This window comes from Oculina patagonica, chromosome 1 (assembly GCF_052425735.1).
Source record: "Oculina patagonica isolate OP01 chromosome 1, crgOcupat, whole genome shotgun sequence".
Classification (NCBI taxonomy): Eukaryota; Metazoa; Cnidaria; class Anthozoa; order Scleractinia; family Oculinidae; genus Oculina; species Oculina patagonica.
In genome coordinates, this window is record NC_135758.1 from 46416517 (window position 1) to 46442366 (window position 25850).

Below are 25850 nucleotides of genomic sequence, written 5' to 3' on the forward strand. Positions count from 1 at the left end.
GAACCTGAGGAGGTCACGTGACCACCGCTTTGCCGTCACGTTTGCAGTTTGCTGTTCCGGTTTCGACGGGAAGAAGGCGCTCCAGCGGTAAGTGACTTACGGGAAGGTTTTTGGCCGCTTAACGAAACCAACTCACGTTTGACACTTTTAGTAAGAATTTTCTACCTTTTATGGATCCAAATGTCGTTTTTTGTGATTAAAAAAACAATGTATTTTTCATGATCTAAAACAAAGAAAACCGAGTGGCGAAAGAAGTTGAAAACAAAATGGCGGCCCGAAGTTATTAAACATGTGCATGTAAAGAAGCACAGTTATGGAGTTCTGTATCAATCTATGCCTTCTCGTATTTCTAGAAAATGCCTTTTAGATGGTCAAACACTTGCCAAGACGTGATGCTGGCGACCGAGGTGGCCCAGCGAAGGCCAAAATAGAAAAAAAAAAACGTCAACGCCATGCTAAAGTTAATTTTGCTGACGACGCAAACGGGAAACATAAAACCGCTAGCAGCCGTTTGCCGTTTGCCGTAAACGCGATCCTAAAGGTCTCTCCATGCGTGGTTTTTTGTTTGTTGTGAACGTGGGATTTTCCCCTATTTTATGAGGGATTAATTTTAGAATTCGATAAAAAAGTAGCAAAATGAAAGGCAATAAATACGAGAAAGGTCCAAAACTGAATTTTAATGGGGATGTTTAGTGGTGCGTCAATCTACCACCTTTTAAACCTTCCTTTTTTATGCATTTTAAATTACGAGATTGATTTCAATTTTTACGTATAATTCTGTACATCACAAAAATATGACTTGGTTTTTCGTGGCCCAAATATATTTAATGTTTTCAAACTCAACTTCTTAATAACCTGACCCGGGATCTGAAAGTAAAAAAATTGTAAATATGTACATAGAAAAAATTACTAGTTATAAGTTATAAGTTTCATGGTGATTGCTTTAATATTCTGAAAGTTACATAGGGGGGGGGGGGGGGGGGGGCTTTGAGAAGGTCCAAAAAAGCCCGGTCTGAATAGGGTTAAAACAGTAATGTTACAAAAAATGCAATGCATGGGAATTGTCGACATATGTATAGTCATAACAATGAGTTGTCTTATATAACGGATTATTAATATATATATGGTGATCAATCAATATCAATTAACCAAGCAAAATATTGGAATGATCTATCTCTAAGGCTACGTACCTCTGAATCTGAAAATATTTTTTAGAATGTGCTTTACAAACATTTTTAACTAAGTCAGCATAGGGATGAAAGTTTTACTTTCCTCTTGAATAATTATTTAAAGATGGAGTAAGTTAAAAAGTAGTTTTTCCCTTGTGTTAGCTTAACTTTTTAAGGCTTAATCTTATAAAGCTTTTTGCTTTCTAATTAGGTCTTTAAAAATTTTTTATCACTTATTAATCTGATCAGTAACCCATATGAGTTTCTGTTAAAATATACAGTTGAATCCCGACAACTCGAACCTTCAAGGGTTTCCAAATATATAGCAGAGTCGAGCTGTCTTATCATGAACTGTCCATTAAGTGTACTCTTGGATCAAGTATTCCTGTACATCCAATGGATCTGTTCTTGGGGCTGACAATCTGACGAATAATCCCACCACTTTGTTTTTGAGAAGCGCAATTCCTCGGCGAAAACAGCTAAAGCATCGCATTGGGCACAAAGAAACTTTTTTCCAAAAGGACTGCACATGAAGTAATCCTTTACCTGATGAAACAATAAAATAAATGAAAACAAATATAATAGTATGTTTTGGTACAGTACAGTGGTGTTATTGTGACCTCTTCAAAAGTAAAAAGTTATCATGCATTTTTACATTCTTCTAGACATAAGCGTTGAGCCGGTAGTCCTTCGCTTCAGAAATACTGAAAGCAATTAATAGTTATAAGGTGAAAGCGAAAATACTGACGGCGAAATCCACTTTAGTTCTTGTACGACTAAATAAATTCACTTAAAAATATTTTTGCAATCGAGCGCGCAGGGAAGAACGCAAGGCTTCCTCCGCAGCATTAAATTCGTCGGTACACATTTATACACCTGGGTGAAGAGGCACTGTGAGAGTAAAGTGTCTTGCCCAAGAACACAATACAGTGAGCCCGGCCAGGGCTCCGTTGAACCCGGACAGCTCGATGCGGAGTCCAGTGCAGTTAACCATTAGGCGACCCCGCTTCCATCCATTATATATCAGTCCCCTAGTTATTGTTCTTACCTTTAAGCGAGTTCTTACTTTACAATTTGAAAAACAAAAACGTTTGTAAAGAGGTAATTTGAGAATACCTCAGTAACGATTTTGGCAAATTGGTGGAAAGATACTTATTTAACGGTATACACTATGTCACTTACCAAGGGCAAATAACAACACAGAGGCGTTAAGGAGAACGAAAAGGATATTGACAACGATGGAGTCGTTCTCCTTTTGGCCTTGACTGACGTCCCAGTTTGTATAAACTGCACCAAGGCACACATCAAAGAAAATGATCCACAGGACAAACGTTTGCAGTCGGTCTTCAAACTTGCCTTTTATTGGTCGGAAGAAGGTGTAAGCCACTCCAAATGCGCTCACTGTTGCCACAGTGAAGCCAATTTGAGAAAGGCTTTCAGATCCAAAGAAAAATACCAATGAGATAAGTATTAGCTTACGATACATCTCTGTTATCTCCCAAAACCAAAATTTCTTCTTGTAATTTTCAAAGAACACTTTCAAGCCAAAGGCAATTTCTTCCTCTTCTTGTGTCTCGCGGTATTTGTAAATGAGAAACAAGACCATCAGTGGAAATCCCACAGGATACACCGCAAATGCAGCAGCAATGGGCCAGTAAATGTTGTGTCGAGGAGTGAAACATTGGATGGAGTAATCTGCTCTCAGGATGGAAATGCACTGATGGTTCTTGTCATCTGTGAAGCATGTCTCCACACACGCACCAGGAAGAGGTAGAGTTTGGATTATTGTTTTACTTGTTGTTGGATAAGAAGTCAATAAAAACAAGAAAATGTTCCGATAGCACGACTTTTTCAAACTAGAAACTGCCCGTAGTTTCTCGCTATTAGGACGATTCATTTTGTTTTTGATGTAACGCTTTTTAAGGAGAAGATAAAGAAGAATTATGCATACAACTAAAACATTCAAAGTAATGACTCCTAAAAATTTCATGAAATGATCTAGCCGCAGCCCAGAATGAATGCAGCTCAATGGAGCAAATTGCAAAATATTTCCTTCAAACAGTTTCAGGTATTTTTCCATAGAGACCAAAGCTACCGGCCACTGTACCCTCGCTAATGCCGTGAAAATGCCAGCAATAACTTGGTAAAATCCAATCACAATCTTAAAGCACGACATGATGATATCAGCGATGGTACGATCGTTCTCTGTGTGTTTTGAGTCTCCCCAAAGAACCATCAGAAACACAGCAACAAATAATACAATCACTAAGACGGATGAAATTATAGTAACAGTCAACCGTGGACATTTCAAACAGGCATTGAATCGAAGGTAATAGCCATTTGTACAAGTAGCACACAAGGTCCCTTGGTATCCTTCGTGACATTCTGAGTCAATTCCACCCTTGCAGGAGCCAGCATGAGGGCATTTTATTGGTTTTGGTAGTGAGTTCATAAATACGGAGAATTCTCTGTTGTATTGAGGTCCAAAAGAACGGATGTTTTTACCAAAACTCTTGTAACGTTCTTTTACAGTTTGATTGGACCATTTCCAGAAGTAATTAGGTGCAAGTATCGCTGTATCATTCTCGCAGACAAAGCCATAAGCTGGACAAACTGAACAGGCTCCAAAACGATCCAAGCGATAAAAATTTTGGAGGCATCTGCATGCACGATAACCAGCGGTCTCATTTGAAAGAGTTCCTGCCGAATGGGAAACAAATGTATTTAAAACATTCAACTATTGATAAAAATTAATGAGAAAATCTAAATGGTTGAAGCTCGAGGGTGCTCTGAACGTGGGAAAATTATTTTCATACTTTAAAATTCCAGAATAATTGGTAACGGTTCAACACAACATAGGCTATTAATTTTAATAGCTACCGTGTACTTGTGAAAATTGTGAGTTTCGCGGAATGCTAGTGTTTTTGACATGAATTCTTGAGGTTTTTAATTTTTAAATGTCACTTCATATAAATTTTTAAATATTTTACTTGATTTTCTCAAGCTCGGTAGAATGGGCGACCACTCCCCAGGCCACTGATCTAAAATAAAGTGTTGAATTGTATTGCATTGCATTGCGTATTGTATTGTATTGTATTGTGTATATTGTATTGTATTGTATTGTATTGTAGTGCATTGCATTGCGTATTGTATTGTATTGTGTTGTATTGTATTGCATTGCATTGCATTGCGTATTGTATTGTATTTCATTGCATTGCGTATTGTATTGTATTGTGTTGTGGTTGTATTGTATTGTATTGTATTGTATTGTATTGTATTGTGTTGTATTGTATTGTATTGTATTGTGTTGTATTGTATTGTATGTAGTAACTTAACCTTTATATAGTCCCTTTCTCACCATATGGACACGCCAAACAGTCGCTGACACTTGTACCAGGATGAGCCTTCTCGGAGACAAAAGTACCAATGCTGCATCTTTTGCATTCTACTTGCCCCATTTGGTCCTGATAGAATCCACCTGTGAAGACAACAGCAGTGTCTTTCTGGGCTGCTTAAAACTAATACCATGGTTATGCTACTGTTTCTTGATATGTTTACGTTGCTGTTTCTGTATTATTCCACATGCATACGTTATTCTGACAAAGCTATGTTATAAAGACCTATGAATGACTTTCAGTTTCAATACATGGGTGAAGGTTTTTATTCCAACCCTAGTTATTGTTCTTGTTATTTCTGTACTGCATGTCTAAGGCCGTAACTTACAAGAGGTAAGACGAGGCACTTGCCTCGTCTACTCTTTAACTCAAACTTAAAAACAAGGTATGCTTAGTAAAGAAAATAATTTCCAGTTGAACAAGATTTTTAAGAAATACCTTACAAAAAGTATAAAAAAGTGTTTCAGATATTCTAGATATCTAAATTTTCTGGAGGGCGTACTTTCCAGAACCTCCTAGCAAGATCTTGCGTCGCGTATGCTAAAGGTCTGGTTACGGCCCCGATTTTGTTTGAATGGTTATGCGAAGTCCTGCATCACGATCTTTTCCTTAGTAACTGCAGACACCCTCACACAACAAGTCAATTTACTAATGAATAATTGTCAAATGTATTGGGTTTCAACAATTTAAGGAAAATGCAGGGTGTCAAGTTCCTATTTTTTCCTATTTTTTGGCCTGCCTCCTATTTTATCCTATTTTTTCATGAAATTCCTATTTTTTCCTATTTTTTAGGGTTTTCTCAGGTACACAGAAACATTGTGAAATATTTGAAATGAAATTGTCAATAAAATTGATAAATTCTACAAAAAACTGAAACTTCATGTCAAAAAAGACCGCTTTGAAGCCTTTATGAGATGCAAAGCTTGGCGAAAATAGGACAAAAGAGAAAACTGTTGACTGACAAACAGCACAGACTGTTAGAAAAGGCCATGTCCTCAACAGCAAATGCTGCCAAAAACGAGAGCAAAGCTAAGGTTACCCAATCTGCTAAAAGAGCCAAAACAGTATAGTGTTGGACTTTTTGATTGTTGGCTTTTATTGTAAGAAAGACATACATTTGGTGAAAGTGAACATTATATTGTTTCGGTTTGTAAAAACATTAGCTTTTCATTCTCACAGTTTTAAAGGTCTAATGACTTAAAGTAAAGGCATTTTGTGAAGTATCTATTAATGAAATTTGGAATCTGGTAATTGTTGTAGGATGAGTTGTGCTTGGTAACATTTGTTTATACGGCAATACATTGTGGATGTATGCCATTGTGCCTGTTAAATATTAAAGCGTTGGGTTGTGAAACAAAGTTGCTGTTGGGAGTGTTAAGAGGATAGAACTCAAAGAAATCCTCCTATTTTTTCCTATTTTGGGGTGAGAATTCCTATTTATTTCCTATTTTTTGGACATTGTCATTCCTATTTTCCTATTTTCTAAGTGCCATTTGTCACTTGACACCCTGAAAATGGGTACGTAAGGAATAATGAAAAAGATTGGTACGAGCTGTACAATAAGTTTGCTAAGGACCTTCTCATCATCAATTATTATGGGTTTACCTCGGTGTAAGAACCTGTGATTTTTTTCTTTGTTTTGAAGCTTTTGTTTTCCTGCTCTGCATTGTTTTTAACGCTCTTTGTTGCTTTGTCCGTTCTTTGTTTTACGTCACCAGTGAGTTTCACAGGTTCTTACACCGAGGATGAGCCATTATTCTTTCGTGTTACAAAGATTGATCACAGGCCATGATACCCGATAGCAACATAAGTTACCTGCAGGACACATAAGACAAGAACCATAATGGCCATGGATGTTGTTATAGAATCCAGCTGCGCAAAGGCTGCAGTTTGAACATCTGGTGTCAATTAAATGTCCAGGTCTGCAAGTACGGCACACAAAGCCCGAATGTCTAAGGCCGCTTGTGAAGTCAACTTGGTCCCCAAACGATAAAATGTGAAAAGTTGTCGAAGGAGCACATTCACTGAGTGGAAGAATACATGACAACTAACCAGAAGTTCTTAAACTAACACGCATGCCAACAGCTGCAGCAACAAAACAAGTATAGAAGGCAATTGATGCATGTTATATTACATTGATATTATGGTCTGGATAAAAGCAGACAAACTACTATTTTTAAAAAATGTACAACAACTTTTAGTTTGCAAGACATGTTTCGATCGTTCCAACGATCATCTTCAGTTGTGGGATCGTTTACAGTTGAAATTGATTTTTTTTTTTACAAGCAATGGCGTAACATGCGTGATACGAACTGAACAACTGAACTGCTTTTCTATTGTAGATTCCGCACCCAATAGACTACAGCTAATTTTAAAAGAGGCTGTCCACATCCGCTGGAAAAACCCCACGTTAAATAAACAGCTCAAACATGCTGACTTAACTCTTTCATTTTAGTATTATGTTATTTTCTTATAAATAAGCGTCGTTTAATTTAATTTAAATTTTTTTGCATCATTTTGTGTAATAATTGTAATTTACTAAGTTATTTTTACTGTTTAATTTCTTTGCCGTGTATTTATACTCGCGCGCATTGTTCCATGTCTCGCGCATTTAAATGCTGCACGTTAAATTTAAAATGTATCACGAATGTTGCGTATCACGCATGTTACGCCATTGCTTGTAAAAAAAAAAAAAAATCAACTTCAACTGTAAACGATCCCACAACTGAAGATGATCGTTGGAACGATCGAAACATGTCTTGTAAACTAAAAGTTGTTGTACATTTTTTAAAAAACATTGATATATATAGCTAAGTTTCTCCAGGAACGCCTTGCCGTCTGCCGTTTACCCCTTGCACGTCATAAAGCAAGCTGATTTACCTTGTTGTAACAACAACAACAACAACAACAAACTTAATTACCCTAAATATTTACAAAAGGAAAATATAATAAAGTATAAATAAAAAATTAAGGGTTTGGCTGCCTGAAATAACTGAAGAGTTAAAAAGGGCAGGCAGCCAGTGTTACAATTATGAAAATACAAATAAAGGTCGGTAAATCACACAACAACACAGAACATTTACAGTGAGCAAAATAAAAAAAAAAAGAAATAAACATATTAGAATATTGAAGATAAATAAAATAGGAGAAATATAAATAAGAGAATTATCAATTACAGTTACTAAAAGGAGAAATCAATTGCAATGGAATTGTATGGGTAAATGTGAGACATTTACTTTTTTCTGATAGATGGACGAAACAGTTAGCAGAATCAAAGGCAAACTGAGATTTGTAAATTTCCGTTGATAATTTAACCTTGTAAACATAAAAAAGGCTAACAGCGAAAAATACTAGGACAATGTTGCATACTAATTAATTTTTCAAGTTAACTGTACCTCAACAACTTTTTTCTTGCCCGGAAAAAATATTCTCCTTTATCCAGAATTTATCGTTACGTAACACAAGCAAATACCATGCTTACAAGTACTTACATAGTCATTGAAGCATATTTTCCACGAGGAAGTCGGCGAAGATTTTTACATGTTAAAGACCTAAAAAACGTTATTGTGATAAGGACGCTTTCTCTTTTAATAAAAAAAAATACGACATTTTCATTATTTTACTCTGTAACTGTTTGAACCACTGTAGGCAATTTGAGCGGTAACGTACACACTCTTGATAAGCAAAGTGGACGACTGTTACTTAATTACCTACTTTCTTGTCTTCTCCACTACCTACCTACTTAGCTACCTACCTAGCTACCTACCGACCCATTTACCTACCTACCTTCCTACCTACTTAACCGCCTATCTGCATACCTACCAACCCACCAACCTTCCTACCTACCTGCCTATCTGCATACGTATCTTCCAACCAACCCAGCTACCAACCTATCCGCCAACCCACCCACCTCCTATCTATCTATCTATCTATCTATCTATCTATCTATCTATCTATCTATCTATCTATCTATCTATCTATCTATCTATCTATTCTTCTTCTTTCTATCTATCTATCTATCTTCTACCTACCTACCTACCTACCTACCTACCTACCTACCTACCTACCTACCTACCTACCTACCTATTTACCTACCTACCTATTTACCTACCTGCCTACCTACTTACCTACCTGCCTACCTACCTACCTACCTACCTACCTACCTACCTACCTACCTACCTACCTACCTACCTACCTACCTACCTACCTACTTACCTGTCTATCTACATACCTAGCCACTTACCTACCTACCTACCTACCTACCTAGATACCTACCCACCTTTCTACCTACCTACTTATCCACCCACCCACCTACCTACCTGCCCTACCCACCTGCCTTTTGCCATACCTACCAACCGACCTACCTACATGCCTATCTGCATACGTAACTACCAACCAAACAACCTACCAGCCTACTCACCCACCCACCCCTTCCTATCCACCCCTACTACCTTACCTACCTACCCCCTACCTACCTACCTACCTACCTACCTACCTACCTACCTACCTACCTACCTACCTACCTACCTACCTACCTTACCTACCTACCTGCCTACCTACCTTACCTAACTACCTACCTACTTACCTACCCTTCTGCTTTAATATCTGTAAACCTGTCTACCAAAAAACTGCCGCCATTTTGTTTTTACGCCCGCGTTTGATTATTATGGGAATTTGTTTAAGCAACCACTTTGCCTATACACGCCCGCACAAGCCTTGAAGATCAATATAGATGTTGCTTTAAAAGGTGTAATATTAACCACTGATGAGAATCGAGAGTAGAGACATGTTCGATTCTGAACAAGTTGAGACTAATAAAGAGTTACTTTTTTCTATGTAAAATAGTTAATTTACTCACACTTTGGCATTGCATGAGATTTCATCAAATATTCTGTCTTGTAAAAAATCCAACGGATTGTCAAATAGAGTTCTGTATAAAATGAATTGTTGTTATTCGCTGTTATATGTAACCATACTTCGATAGGGATATGTGTGAAAGTAAAATAATAATAATAATAATAATAATAATAATAATAATAATAATAATAATAATAATAATAATAATAATAATAATGATAAAATTAACAGTATAAAACTTTTGCTTTTTGGAATTAAAGTGGCCAGCAAACGAGCTGACCTGTAGGCATGCAAACGCGTGTTAATTGGAAGGAGATGACCTGCTCAATTTTCAACCATTGTGAAACGATAAGGTGGTTGGGGTGTAGTAGGAATTCGGCTAAGTAAATTGACACATGAAGAAACAACAACTGTTTTGCTTTATTTCTCTTTCCGAACTTCTTCTATAACTATGCAGTTTTCTCCGTAAACGAGTTACGTGCTACATGCGACATACTACATTGCGTAAATGTTTCAGGCTGTTCAACTTTGGGTTGGAGGGAGGGGCATATTAGAAAGGAGAAGCTTTTTTCAAACCATTAATCAGTCAAAGTATTCATGAGAGAAATGAAGTGGAGGTGCTACTGCTTTAGTACTGTTTCGTAGTACACTTTCACGAAAAAGTAACAATTTTAAATGTTACTTTTAAAAAAGTAAGTGTGCTGGATGAAGATTTTTAAGAGGATGTCTCTATAATAACGGTTTGGTCGATCTAGCTTAAAAAAATGGATTTCGCACATTTCTTGTGTGTTGAAACATTTTCATTTACTTATACTAAAACCACAATCCACTTGATCGGATCATTAATTTTTTTGGAGTTTTTAAGGATTTTCGGTTCACCCGAACGAGCGCTCGTAGCAACCTTCAAAGGTTTCTGATTGTTTTAGGTATGTCTGCGAGGCAAGTAATTGATGAAACCCCTTGACCCGAAGAGTCGCTCAAAATGGTTTGCTACACAAGAAATGAGCGAAATCTATTTTTCAAGCCAGATCGACCACAACGTTCTTACAGAGACAGCCTCTTAAACACGCAAATTTCCCTTGTTTTCGTGTGTATAAATTGTCATAATCTACCATCTAGGGAAGTGGGAATCTTAATCGAGGGGGTGGGGGGGGGGGGGTTATTAAAAAATGAACTACTTCCGGAGAGGGACTAAATAGAGAGGGAGGCCTTAAGGTTTACCACTTGCCTTCAAAAACTCTAAAACCAACCGCGAAGGTGGTTAATCTTAATAGCAAAAATACTTACAACAACTTGAGATCTTTGAGTTCGTTAAAAGCTCTGCCGTCTACATGTTGGATTGCATTGCTGTGGAGGAACCTGCGAACAAGTGTAGCAAATAATTGATACAAAAAGAGTTGTGTAGGCCAAATTTCATAAGTATGTAATAAAGTCAATAAACCAGTCACTTTGTTTATCCATAGTAAAAAAATGACGTACAAAGATTGCAAAGGATTTCTAGCAAAGGCGTCTTTTGGAATATATTTCAGGTTGTTTTTTATCAGCGCCCTGTAAAATGAAAAATGATATTGTTAGATAGGCAAACAGGAAAGAAGTTTTGCACAGCCTGACAAGAAATGTGGTTTAGTAGTGGCTATTATTTTGCATTGCTTTCTTAATCACTGTGCGTGTAACACTTTACTTTTAATGTGTCGCGCAAGAATGAATTGCAAGACAAGTTCTATAAGTAAAAAGTAAATAGGTTAAACAGAAACAGTAACTTAAAGCAAAGCTATACGCTATCTATTGATTGGTAAGGTATGATGTGCCATGCCGTTCGAATTGTTCCTTTCATAACAGTACAAAAACTACAATGATTGAATGACTATTGCACGAAGAATTGTTGTCATAAGATATACCGCTGTTGAAATATCAAGAACCTTCCCTTTATTACAAATTTTACAAAAACGTTACAGTTAAAACTGATGGATAGGGTCTCAGCAATTGATGTAACTTACAGAAGACGTAAACTTCTAAGACCAGCTAATGTGTGACGGTTGATATAAGTGATGTTATTGAAGCTTAAATACCTTAAAACCGAAAGAAAAAATGAAAAAAGGTTAATTTATCCTTCTAACGTAATGCTAAGTGCTGTTTTTAGTAGCATTGTCAGTTAGAATCATCGAATAAGGGAAGTGATGTGAAAGCCTAGCTTGTGACTGTATAACACTAGAGTTGCTGTTAGCGGGCGTAAATATGTTTTTGGCCCTACTCAGGCTCAAATCAGTCAGTCAATCAATTAATCAATTAATCAATCAATCAATCAATCAATCAATCAATCAATCAATTAGTCAGTCTGTTAGTCAATCAATCAAATAAACAACTATTTGTATAAATATAAACCCCAACAGGAGCAATACAGTGTCTCTGGGTCAGCGATATTATTGGTGCTTAAAACTGATTTTCATTGGGCATGAGCACAAACATTAGTATAAGCGAAAAAGACGAATACACTTGTTATATTATTATCATGTGGCATATCTACAAGAAGAACGATAATTTTTGCTTTCAGTGGTAGAATATTTGGCTTTCTTGTTACCTGTTTACTTGTTTAGCTACAATTTAAACTTAACTTACATCACTGTTAAACTTTGAAGGTCACTAAACACGTTATCTGGAATGGACTGTAGCTTATTAAAAGACAAATCCCTGTAAACATAGAGGCAGAAACAAGTTAAGAGATCTGCACAAATACTAAGTTGATGGAGAGCTAGCAATTTAGGTAAGTTAGGTTTTTTTTTTAAAAAAAAAAAAAACATAAAACAGTCAATAACAAAGTAATAATTAGTTCATGTAAGAAGACTAGTATGTCCTTATTCGATCTTTAATTAGGCGCGCGATGAAAAAAAAAAAAAAAACAGGACGTAAAATTAATTTTGATAAAATCTAGGAATAGAGAAGAAACAAGAGATTCACATGTACAATTTTAAAATTAATCTTATCAGTGTTTTACAAGTAAAAATACCAACGAGCTACACGACGCAAAGTCCTGTTGCTGTTTAATCATGCCAGTAATCAAGGAAATAAAATGTATCAGCATACTCGAAACTGAGAACAAACCACTGACCGCCTATATATTCTTTTACTGTTATAAACTTACAGGATATGAAGCACAGATACGCTTTGAAATAAATCTGTTGGCAAGTGGTCAATCTGATTATTGTCCAGGGACCTGAATGGTTAGAGCGTCAAATACAGTATTATTCTTTCTCAGTTTGTATTATTTCAAAAATAATATACTTCTTATCTGATGGTTTTACAGAAAATACACCCAGATATTTCATGCATTTGTTAGTATCGTCGAATCCCGTAGGGGCGAGGAAAATCTGTGAAAGTGGGATTTATTTTACATTTCACATTTTTCTAGTCATTTCGTTTTAGAATGGAACACTCAGTCAGTAATAAGGAAGACTACAGTGTAATGACCGGTCAATTTTGGGTGTTATCCAAACCTTATAAAATCAACTTATAAAAACAACAAATGACTTAATATAGTGGAGAACAGTACTGATGAACACTCGTCCCTATCGTAGGTTTTTTTGTCGTCAGCATAAAGCTGATATTCGTGGTGGCTACAAAATAAAGTGGTCTAGACTTTTCTTTTGGCTCAAACATGACTGGCACACTCCTAATTGATGACTATAAAAATACCCCAACCCACACTCTAAGTAGACAGCTAAGTACAATAAAATTATAATACATAATCATTAAAGGACAATGTTAATTACAATATTAGTATCTTGGTGTGAAACCAGCTTATAGAATCTGATTTATGCTCCAAAGACGGTTGCATATCTATTGTACCCCTCTTATGGGCCGCGATAATTCATGTATTCCCACTCCTTTTTTCCCATACATACCAACTTCTCCCAGAGTTTTGGCGTACTAATTAGGGTGCTAGAATCTATCCCCAAGCACGAAGGCACACTGAGACGAGTAAAGGGCATATAATTTCCAGCTTTCTGATATATTCGTTGTTTTCCTGTTTTTTTTTTTTTTTTATATATATATAGGTATTTTACGAGCAAGAATAAATATGTGCGCATGTACTATGCTCCATTAAAGAACTCATAGGAGATAACCAAGATTGGTATCATTTAACTTACAACGAGTACGCCACAAGCTTGGTTCCAGCCTTTCCCAGCTGTGATATATCAGCTATGCGGTTGCTATCCAAACGCCTGGAAACAATTATATCTGTCTGAGTTTTGAATAACTTACCCGAAGAAAATTAAGATATTTGCGTAATTCGAATGTTTTTTTTTTTCAAAAGAGAAGGGGTGGTAACTGAGCTGACTCCCCCTCCCCCCCGATTTTTCACTAGTTGTAAGTTACCCCAGTGCGAATACTTACTTTCAATGCACTTTAAAAGCGCGCGCTAAGCAAAAGTGGAGTGATCTAGGAAAAAGGAAGTTTGCCGAAAAAAATTGATGAAGATGAAAGCCTAAAGATCGATTTGCAATCTTCCTCTCAGGTTGTAGACCCTTCGATCACCAACATCAGCCAACCACCCCAGCTGTAGGTTAAATTTACCAGCTACAAGAACTTGCTGGCTTCCAGCACCATCAGATCGCAATCGGAATTAACAAAACACAAGATTCATTTATCTTTAAAAGCTCCAATAATCAGATAGACGAACTTACAAAATTATAGGTGTGGTTGGGCCAGTCAGATCTGGTACGGTCCTCAACAGGTTCTTGTACAAATAACTATGGTACAAAACATATAAATTATTAAATGTCGTGTTAATTGAGTGAAAAATTGCACACATTAATGATAAAGACTGTCTCAAAGTAGTCATTAAAATTATTTGCTGTGACACTGTCTTATTTTTTTGCGCACGCTTTGAATTGTGCCTGTAAAAAAGAAATGTGGCGGTTGTTGAATCCCTTTCAGTGCATAATCTTTTTCACTTTTCTCATGCAGAATCGTTTGTCAGAAGGCTGTGCGTGCATGTTACAGCAGTGACTTTTCACTTCTTTGCGTCAAAATATGTCGTTTTAACACAGACGCAGACGCGCAATAAACGGAATCCCCTTTTTCCCTAAAACAGTGTTGCAAAACAGGCACCAATAGGATGCTTTGTAAAGGGGAAGGTCAGTGGAGAGAAGAGGGATTATTAGATATTTTACTTCTTCTAGTGAGAAAAAACAGCAAGTGTCCCAAGCTGTGTCCAGGATTGTAGCTTATTTATATGTAGTCTGAAGAGACAAAACTTACCATCTATTAAGATTGCTAAAGCGCGCAAATGTTCCATCAGCTATGTTCTCTAGCTCGTTTTCTTCCAAGTACCTGCATGTTGTTAAATGCAACATTAAACTAACAAGGAGAGAAAAAAAATAGCTTTTTGACCATAACTTCATGTCCATGATTAAAGCTAAGGGGACCATGATTTTCCCAAATAACGCGATCAGGACGTACTGCTCGGAATAACGATATGACCAGGAAGCAATTCGAAGTTGTGGACCGAGTCCACAACTAAGCTAAGTTATAAAAAGTTATATTTTAAACTTAAGACCTCTCTCCGGCTAGAACCAATCTCTAGGATCATTCTGGTCCACACTAAGTAAATGAAGATGCCTATCGTTGTATCATGGCTAGAGACGTTTATGAAGCAGAAAAGTTTGGAGGGCGCAGTATCAATCCATTGTTACTTTATTAACGTCAAGAGCATAGGAATTTTAACTTATTGCTTTTGTAGCTCTTCGATGTACCGAGGGCTCTTTTCAGTGTTACAGAACATACAATAAAACCTACAAAAAAACAACCCGAGTCATCAGAAACCATGTCAGGCTTAGATTTTTTCATTTAGACCCCGTTTACATGTGAACTTGTTTTTAGTCCAAAATCTTAAACAGGTTCTTCTTCTATAAAATTCAGCTAACAAATAAGGGTTTCGTTTTGCTTGCTGAATTTTTTTGAGGTATAAATGGCATAAGATAACCCATTGAGAATAATGTTTTATTAGTTTAGATTGAAGTCATGGTCTTATTTTGTATAAACAAAAGACCGCACCAATCTTCTACCAGTAACAAGTACCTTTTATGATAAAAAATAGGAACCTTTTCAGAAACCTAAATAGCCTTATTTCCAAGAAAACATAATTGCACAAGAACATATTAAGGCTTAGTTGGAAAAAATACAGGTTCTTATTTGTGAGTTTTCACTTTACGCAATTGATATTAAGTTTCAGGGAAATTGACAATAGTTGAACTGTCAATTGCTGCTTAACGCATTTTTTTTGAAGTCGTACAACAGCCTAATTCCATACATGATGAAATTGACGGAAGCCTATTGCCAACTGCTTGAAAAAGTTTCGATTCAGAAAAGTTGCGTGTCAATGAAAGTACATTAAGCATTTAGAGCGTGGGTCGGCTAGAGGAGCGCGTGTCTCATGAATTCGTATGTGTCTTGCTATTGATCGGTCACTATTAGTTCGTAAGCCTGTTTGGGACTCAAATTGTAGCGGAGGTATGTATATCGAGGGAAATCGAGGTTTAGTGATAAGACTAAACGAATACAAGTATTTGAATTTATTTATAAGGCTTTCGTTTGCTTTGCACCCTCACAATATGTTTATTCGTTAATCCAGGCACGGAAAGCCTTAAGTTAACCATGGAAGATAGATCCACAAAGCCCTAAAAAAGAGCTATACCACATGTAGTTAAAGAATGGACAATTTTAGTTGTCTTACTTACAAATTAATAAGTTTATCAGCAGGTCCATCCAACGCACCCATTTGCAAATCATATAACATATTGTGCGAAAGACTACTGTAACCAAACGTAAGAACACAAGATCATAATATATTGTATTGTATTGTATTGTATTGTATTACTGTATTGTCGCTTAACAAGGAGAACATAGAAACAGTGACAAATGGTTTGAAAGTGAGAAGGCCTTAGCTGCAACAAATAATTGCAAGCCTGAAAGTTAAATTAATCCTTAATATGCTGAAATTACTCCAAAAAACACGTTTTTTTAACCGTTAATCGATTTTGATGGCTCTACGGGCCTAAATTTCTCTAAACTTTGCTAGAATGCACTTTCTGACACTGCATTAAGTTTTTGATGACATTTCCATGTAAAAATGTACAACTTTTTCCTTTGGCACATGCGCATAAGCCAAAATTTGGAAAACTGTTTTTTTTTTTTTTGCTGAACCGTTCCGATTTTTTCCTTGCTCCTTTCCTTTTCGTTTTTCTCTGCTTTCTTCTTCCCTCTATCTTTTATTCTGTGCACGCCTTCTACTGGCCTGAAATGTTTTGATCTTAATCAATGGAAAACCCTGGAGAGCAGACCATGATCAAGTAGGGGTATATTGGCCAGTGTCAGCACCAATTTTACACCAAAAACTGATCACGTTTTTTTTTTTTTCGATTAGCTCTGTCGGAATGCAGTCAATGTTCAAGATGGACACTCCTGTGGAAAGATCTATCCAAAGTCTATAAGTTGCACGTCACAAACATCTGCTGACGTGCAAATTGATGACGTCATAAGTGGTTGAATGGCCATTCCTCCAAATCCCGGAATAATCCGGACTTATCATATTAAGGGTTAAATTAGGCTGTTGTTAAGCAAAAGAAAACATGATTTACTCACAGATCGGTTAAATTTTGCATCGCTCGGAAAGTTCCACTCTCGATGTGTTTAATATTGCAACCGACAATGCTCCTAAAAATGAAATAAAAAATATTGTTAGGACTAAAACAAGACCAACCGATGGTGAAATTTTACATTTTAGATCTGGTTTACCAGCAAGTTTAAATAAATTTTGATTTTTCTTTTATCTTTCTTTAATCAAGATGCCATTTCAAGAAAAGAAAAAATTTAAAGAAAAATTAAATCCTGGCACTTGTGGGCGTGTCTATTTAAGAGATTCGCATCAGCCATGCGGTAGTCGTATGCGGACTAAATTACTAAACTTACAGATAATCCATCTTGTCAAAACCAGCAAAAATATTTGACTTAAGAGTAGGTCCAATCGCACTATTCCAACCGATGTCCCTGTAAGAAATAACGTACGGAAACAACAGCATTGTATTTACCAATCGACAGCACAGTATATACTATTAAAGATATTTTTTTTATTCGTTTCAGATTTTAAGTCCCAATTTTTTAGTGACGAAACTTTCGCTGATTTATGTTCACCAACAGAATGGCCTTCAATTCACCAGCAAGTTTAGGATCAATAGTGCCTAAAATTACTTTGAGACAACATGCGTAAAACGTTGCCTTTGATTAACCTGTGTTAACCACTTACGATGGCTGGAAAACGGTTTCCCACCCTTATACGTTGATTTGTGGATATGTAACACTGTTTTTAGTTGTGGTCGTTATAGGAATAACAAGTTACCACAGCAACAGTATAACCTCATAGTTTTAGCTTAAATGTAAAACGAGCTTAGTCACTACCATTTTTCTTATCACTGATCAAGAAGGATCATCAGGTCTGCGATAAAAATCAAAGTTAAAAAAAATAATCTGCCGAGGGGGTTCAGAGGCATCTTAGATGTTTTTGAAGTTAAAGTGGCTCTGAACCTTTACGGTAGATTTTTTTAAGTTTTTTCATTGAAATAATAAATCATCATTTATTGACAAAAAAATGAGATTCTCTGAGCCCAGTTTTGACCTACAAGCACCTAAGTTAAAGTAAATAGTGTTTTCACAGCTTATAAAGCTGCATTGGCGACTTTTTACGTAAAGGAAATGAACAAACCGATTATTAAGCTGTCGTTTGATACCATTTTTGTAACTCCAAGCAATAAAGTGTTAATATTGATCTAATAAAGTATAAGTGCTCGGGTGAGCTAGAAACCGTCACCACCCACCTTAATGCGAGGCACGCCCAGGCTAGTTTCTAGAGGTTCTTTCTTGTGACCGTGTAAAACCTGGGAAGGGCTCTTCGATGACGTCACCACTTACGATAAAGCCTAGACGCCCTTCAGCCAAATATGCAAAGGGACTAGCCTGAAATATTTTTTTTATAAACGAGCAGGAGTGCTTTATCAAGTTTAAAACACGAGGCGCAGCCGAGTGTTTTAGACTTGATAAAGCACGAACTGCGAGTATATAATTGAACGGCTTCAAAAACCTGTGATCTTGCACTGATATTTAGATTTTGGGTTTTTTTGGCCATAAAAATTGCACATAAAATTTAGCCGTATCATTATCAGATATAAAGACACTCATTGAACATTAATTTCCTTTGTATTTTCGTAATGAAGTATAAATGAGTTTTTGACGAAAGCTTGATCATATTTTCTTTCCTTTTATTGTTTATTAACCCAAAATCCTTTTCGAGGGTTTTGAAGCGACTATTTTCATTGAGCAAGTTATTCTGCATTAAATATTACTGAATTGATTGATTGAATAACGGGGTTATGGTACACTTAGCCAAGGATAACGCAAATTGTCTGAATACATTGTATCATTTTTCTATACTATGAATGAGATAGATTAGGAGGAGAGGTATATACTTACAGGTGGCGAAGATGTTTTAATCCTTTGAGAATAAATTTCAAGTCGTCAAATGAGAGGAAGTTGTCTCTCAGTGTACTAAGAAAAGCAATCAATAAAATAACGTAGTATGGTGAAATTTAGTTCATAATACATGCAAATTTTCTTATCCTACAAGGCCTGTTGAATGAAGAAAAGGTGTCCCTGAAAGGAGGGTTACCCTGTCAGGCCCCTGAGCCATTTTTTATCTAACGTTTATGCGAAAAATCTCTCACTGATAACCAAGCAAAAACTTGGCCCTTCCGATTTCCTACATATTTTATATGTCTCGACTTACTCCTAGTAGAAAATGATGTTATACTCATAGTGTTTTCAAGTGTTTTTTTGGGGAAGTTTTGGTCTGAACCCCTAGTGGGTCTATGTACTTTCAAATTGAGTGGTCCTTCACCAAGGCTTAACCTTCCTCCACCCCCCGCGCAAACTTTGTGATTGTCATGTAAACAGTTCAAGTTACATCTATTTATAAGAAATATACGAAGATTGCTTCTCCCTGGGTGGCTCGATAAGGAGGGTGACTCACCTACCGGGACAACTCTTCTCCATATAAACTGTCCCCAAGGCGACGAAGGGTAATTTAAGAGAGAAAGGAACCTGACGCATTTGACTCGAGGAACATTTTGTTAGTTTTACTGTCCTTGATATCGAAGATTATTGAAAACTAGTCATGGTATATTGCAATTCCTGGATTTTAATTGGTTTACAAGCCATGGTACGTATATGAGCTCATATAACATACATAGATCACAAATGTGGTAGGTGTACGCGTCAAGAAGAACAGCCTGGGAGCTCAAATATTGCAATTCGTTGGGTGTTGTTGGGCACTTGTTGGCTATCTACTATTTGATATCCAACGCACACTCATGGAGTAATTGAAGAGCTCCGGAGAAGAACAGCCCCTATTTTTTTAGCTGGAATTTCTGGCTAATTCGAACATTATCGAAACAGCTCCAAATGGCGCATGCAGGTTTGTTTACGTGTGCTTAACACTGTCCTGTGTTTCATTTCGCTGGTCTTTCGTTCGTTTTCGAAAAATAACACATGCAAAAGACAAGGTTTTTTTGCTGGCGGCGTCTTTAGGACTTTTCTTTCAAAAACGATAAACAAAGGAAACCTTTTGTTCCTCAAAACAATGAAACCAGCTAAAGTTTTGGGATTACAGCCCTAAGCCCTAACGCAAAAGCAAACCTAGAAAAGCTTAACCCTAACCCCAAGGGTTAGGGTTAAGGTTTGACGCTAGGGTTTCATTTCAAATTTAGGGTTAAAACGCTATATCCAAGGATAAGGGATAGGGTTAGGGTTAGCGTTTCAAGCTAAGTTTAGGATCAGAGTCAGCCTTAACACTTAAATCGCGCTTTTCGTGCAGTAACCTTTCACGCCAGTTTTCTGGCGGCTAGCTTTCACTGCAGTCTGCTTGCGGTTAGCTGCTTTTTGTTGTTTCGGGCAAGACTATTTTAATATGTTACCGTTAGCTGTAATTTGAAGTGAAAGTGAAATAAAGACTGTTTGTTGGGTGATAGACTGATTGATTAAATACGTTTGCTGGTGTTGCCACTTTATACTAGTTTTGCTTTCAGTTAAGTGCCGCCGGCTTGCTCTCACTTCTATCTCCACTCCTTAAATCATCACACATCTACAAAATCCCGCGAAAACAAGATAAACTTCTGAGGTTTTCGTTCTCACGAATCGATAGATAGAGTGATGAATATTTAATGAGGCACAGAAAACATTTTGCGAAGGGAAAGTGCCCTGCAAAACATCTAAAGAATTTTTTAAGGTCTGAAACCAGTTCGCTTCTCGGCAACTTTGTCGCTGCAGCACCCAAGGGGACACTGCAAATCTCACGCTGACATAGTTCCCGACAAGAGATCTGTGTTTTTAGACTTTATTTACCACTTGGCTCCGCCGGCCTTTGTTAGACAACTTTCTCTTGAGCGCTTAAAAGCACTATTGTACAAAACAAAGGCCGAACATCTCTCATTTCTTCGAGAAATGCTGTGAGAGTTACGGGTTTTCAGACTTAATGATGTCCTTCAACCACCAAGTGGACGCACTTGCACTCAAACGAACCAGTAGTTTATTTTCTCAAGAAATGCGCCATTTTTGTTCTCTGTGTACTTGAAACCCTAACATGTGACTTAGACGTCACAATAGAATAGCGAGTCCCAGTCCCTCGCGCTACCGCCTGGGAGCAAATTAATGGCGGTCAGCAAAGTTGCTTTGTAAACGCTGTTTTTACATCCCGGACTACTGCGCATGTTGAAGTTATTTCCTTATCACGTTGATAAACCTTTTCCTTTTAGGTTTGCATCCCTTTTTTGCCTTTTTTAAAAATTAAAAAAAAAAACCAAAAAAAAAAAAATAAAAAATTTAGGGAAATTTTTAAAATAAAAAAAAAAAAAAAAAAAATTGGGGGGAAAAAAAAAAAAAAAAAATTTCCCCCTTTTTTTTTTTTTTGTCTTTTTGAGGTTATAAAAAAGGGAAAAAAAAAAAAAAGAAAAAAAAAAAAAAAAAAAAAAAAAAAAAAAAAAAAAAAAAAAAAAAAAAAAAATATCTAAGAAAGTTTCTCGAGGCAAGATTTGCACACGCGATGCGTGGAAAAATGTCTAGTGCTGGATTACTGTGGACAATGTAAGCTACAAAATTTTTTTTTGGCATATGTTATTTTTCGAAAACGAACGAAAGACCAGCGAAATGGAACAGAGGACAGTGTTTAGCACACGTAAACAAACCTGCATGCGCAATTTGGAGCTGTTTTGATAATGTTCGACTTAGCCAGAAATTCCAGGGGCCGTTCTTCTCCGGAGCTCTTCAGTTGTTAAATATCCAACAAGCGCGAGTGGAATTATTGTTTTATTAAAAACACCCAAAGAATTGCTATATTTGAGCTTCCAAGCTGTTCTCGCTAACCTGTACACCTACCATATTTTTGGTCCATGGTATGCTCGTATGCCATGGCCTGTTAACCAATAAAAACTCACTGAGGAATTTCAATATACAATAGCTAGTTTTAAATAATTTCTAAATATACTCCTTAGTAATTATTGAAATTGTAACTCACATTTTTTCCACGTCTTCCGGGAGATAAAACCCTTTATTAAGGAGGTTTTCGTCAAGGTCTCTGAGACGAGAAAATATCAAACGTGATTACTTCAAGTTAATAATCTACTGAAGCTTGATGTTAATATATCTTCCAATACAACCTTGTCCCCAGAGCGCTCTTCCCTAACTTTTTCCCGCCTCTCACACTTTGAAGGGAAAACGGTCCTGAGGACAGCTAGCATTTCCGCCTATTGTATTTAATCATGATAAACAAGTCTATCATACACTAAGTACACAACAACTCATTGGGGTTTTCTGGGTCTTTCTATCAATGACCAGCGCGCGAATTCCCCTAAATCCACCAAGGAGTTGTCGGCATTTTGAGGGAGTGATAGCCTTGTTCATCATGCTTACTGCAGCTAATTTATATTGAAGAGAAAAGACTGAATAACGTTTATAAGGTTTACACGCGTTTGAAGGATCTTTGGCGACAGAACGCGACGAGGGAATACATGAAAATTTCCTTACATTATCTTTAGTGACGTCAGATTCCGAAAGGTGTTTTGGGGAATAAACTTCAGCAAGTTCCCTGAAAGGTTTCTAGAAGAGAATTTGTACAAAAATAGGTTAACACAAATAAATAACATTTAAGAATTTTGGCACTTTCTGTGATCATTATGTTCTAAAGAAGAAGGTTAAATTACGCTGCGTTAACATAGCCTGGTGCACAGACGGTTTAGGACAATTGGAAAGTTAACATTTCCATCGCCTGGGCTCGGATTAACGTAAGCACTTTTACTTCCAGTTATCTATGAGCCACTTACACGTCCCAGTTTTTTATCAGCGAAAACAAATTATTAATCTAATACGTTGCGTACGTAATATGATAGAATTTGCAATACGCTATGTTTGATTCATAGTAAAGTAGGGCAGAAAGCATAGGAAGTTCAAGTATAAAATTAGAGACATGGTAAAATATACGATTTTTTTACGTTCTACTTACAGTTTCTTCAATAAACTAAGATGTCTAAACGAGTCTTCTGAAATTGAATTCAAAGAACATCCCGAAAGGTCTCTGACGAGGGAGAAAGACAAACTGACGTAAGAAAGTGACAATATCGCAAAATTTTAACAATTTTAGGAAAACACCACAATAAAACTTACAACAACACTGTGTTTGATGGGATCCCAGGCGGTATGTATCCAGTAGCGTTACATTTAACTTTGATCCGCGTCTTGTTTCGATCAAAAGGAACACATTTGCACTTGTTTAGACAAACTCCTTCACATGTTACCGCTAGCCACAGGATCGAGGTGACTTGTATGAGAAAGCAACACATCGCCACTTGACCCATTGCTATTCGCTGCAAGAAAAAAAAACCTTGAATAAGACGAATAAATTCTTATTCCTTTAGGAGGTTTAGTTTTTTGCTGTGAAATTTGAAATGCTGTTCTCTTAAATAATGTTGGCTATGTCACGACCAGCACTCGAAATCTTACCTAAATTACCATCCGCATTGCATCTATCGCCCTTCAGAGGCATTAAATAAGTTGTCAGTATTATTCATTAGCGGAAAGTGTTATCAACTTCCCGCATGTTCAACTTGACATAAAACCAGAATAGCTCGTGTGGGTCTGAGATATCCAGCAGCTGAATTGGAAGATTCGCTAGTGATTGAGCAACTGTTTTTAATGCTTTACCACATTCCGATATTTATGTCGCAATTGCATAGAAAGGAACAAGTACCTTACATGCCTAAAAGGCGTCCCCGGACTAAATAATCGCCCTCGTTGAGCCACCACAAGTTAATTGGCGCCCGGGTGCTGAATGGTATCATTGTCGTGAATAAGACGCGCTCTATTAATAAGATTCACCCCAAAAATGTGGAAGTTAAGAGAATGCGGTTATTCTGTAAACTAAGTTTTTAACAAATTCCTTTTTGGATCTCCTGGTAGCTGGGCGTATTGGCTGAAGAACCTACGGAAGGAATACTGTCCATAGCTTTCTGTCCATAGCTGTTTCAATTTCAGAATTGTCTTGACAGATTCCAAAATTCAGTGCAGTAAAAAAATAATAAGCGTGCGTAGAGAAAATCATGCGAGATTGGTTGGAAGTATGCACCTTTAGGTATTCCTCTTTTTTCCCAGCTTGAACGAGATCCAGCGAAATCTTCTCGCCATAATATAAATTTTGTTCACGTTTCTTCGGCTTACAGTACCCATTGAGTGAAAAAAAACGGTTCTACTTACATCAAAGGAAAATTGTCAAAACGAAGGCAATTTCTACGTTTTTTCGGCAAAATCACCTTGTTTTTCAAACAATGGCAGCATACAATGTAAAAGGCAAGTGCAAGATGCTAACACATTGCAAAGGCAATGGCTGGTCGGTGTAAATAAATATCTGTAAATGAACAATGAATATTATTCATTTTTTCGTAATAAAATTGAATTTTTACCTTCATTTCCATCATGTATTGGAAGATTTCGCATAAACTAAGAGTGAGTACGAATCAAGCGGTCTCGACAGTGGCACACTGTGACCACCGAACCTGTGACCAATTCAGTCCGGATGAAACGGACTTTTCCAGAATATAGCTAAGAAAAGCAAAGCTTCAGCCCTATGTTTATTAATAGAGGCGGAAATTAAGACTTATGCTTAAAAAAGGATCGAAAGTGTGCTCTAACTCTAATCTCAAAAGGATTTTCTATTTTGAAAACTCTGTACTCTGGAGTTGTTCGAAACTGCCATGTGATATTTCTCGTTAAAACAAAATACAAGTTGGAGCGAAAGGGATTTTATAAGGGGATTAATTTAGGAACATTACCCAGTATGCGATATAGCCGCTTTGTGGTGTCATTGTTTTTAACGGATTTGTATCATATTCATATTCGGTAGAGTGCTAAAAGATCGGAAACCAGACTGGTAGCATGATGATATATTTGTTGAACGGCGCATTGTCATAATCAGACAAATGATCTTATGAAGACCATTAAAATCTTTGCAATAATAGTCCGTTCAGCGTTGTACTTATTTTTTTATTATCACGTGAATATCCAACTCTTGTTTATCTTTATTTAATTCGAAACAAATGCATTGGGTTTGATAACAAGTTGAACAAGACCCACTTTGACATTATGTATGGAAGTAAACACCGAGATATATTTTAAAAATATATAAAAACTATGAAAAAAAAATAAACATGACTAAAGGCTAGTTTACACGCTACGATTTGACGTCCCGATTTGTTCCAAGCAAAATTTATACGCTACGAACCGTCGGCCTGATTTTCTTTGCCCTTTTTAAAATTCCGCTAATGAAAACAGGCCAGATTTCTAAAATCTGGGGCACCGCAACAAATTTTTAAAAATCGGGCGGATTTTTAACTGCACATTTATATTTCCATCACATCTGGGCCAAATCGCACCATGTAAACCGGCTTTAAGATTCACACGGGAAGGTAGAAAAGAACAAATAAAATTAGGCTGGGAATAACGCAAATGGATTTTGCTGTATTTAGTCGAAAAAAAGAGAAAATAAGCTGACTGCTTCAAAAGTTTGTATTATTAATGATATCATCATGAATCCTGTAAAGGAAGTGCCTTTGAGGAATTACGTTTTGATTTTAGCTTTTATCAGTTAGCACTAGTTCATTTTCCGAATAAAAAATATAAAAAACATATTGTTTTAAAAGGTGACCGTGTTATTCAACGGAAGTCTTCAGTTGGTTGCAATAAGAATTTATACACAAATCAAAGGCAATTGATTGATTATTAAGACAGATTATTATCCTCAAAGATACTGACACTGATGAATTAATTGTTTTTAGTCATT

General features: G+C 36.6%; 2 protein-coding genes across 2 annotated transcripts; both read right to left on the bottom strand.

The window, feature by feature from the left end:
• On the bottom strand, positions 1 to 17452 carry LOC144634404 (uncharacterized). The gene is made up of 17 exons (XM_078493355.1): positions 17390 to 17452; positions 17063 to 17134; positions 16159 to 16230; positions 14681 to 14752; positions 14104 to 14169; positions 13567 to 13641; positions 12561 to 12632; positions 12038 to 12109; positions 11419 to 11490; positions 10901 to 10969; positions 10709 to 10780; positions 9423 to 9494; positions 8056 to 8115; positions 6380 to 6588; positions 4528 to 4647; positions 2352 to 3869; positions 1 to 1715 (listed from the first exon to the last, which is right to left on the bottom strand). Exons 1-17 carry the CDS (start codon positions 17398 to 17400, stop codon positions 1528 to 1530), a joined length of 2892 nt encoding a protein of 963 aa, XP_078349481.1. The 5' UTR covers positions 17401 to 17452; the 3' UTR covers positions 1 to 1527.
• Positions 17453 to 22542: 5090 nt separating this feature from the next.
• LOC144646959 (uncharacterized) lies at positions 22543 to 23373 on the bottom strand. The gene is made up of 3 exons (XM_078506716.1): positions 23183 to 23373; positions 23022 to 23093; positions 22543 to 22618 (listed from the first exon to the last, which is right to left on the bottom strand). Exons 1-3 carry the CDS (start codon positions 23371 to 23373, stop codon positions 22543 to 22545), a joined length of 339 nt encoding a protein of 112 aa, XP_078362842.1.
• Between the last annotated feature and the right edge of the window lie 2477 nt (positions 23374 to 25850).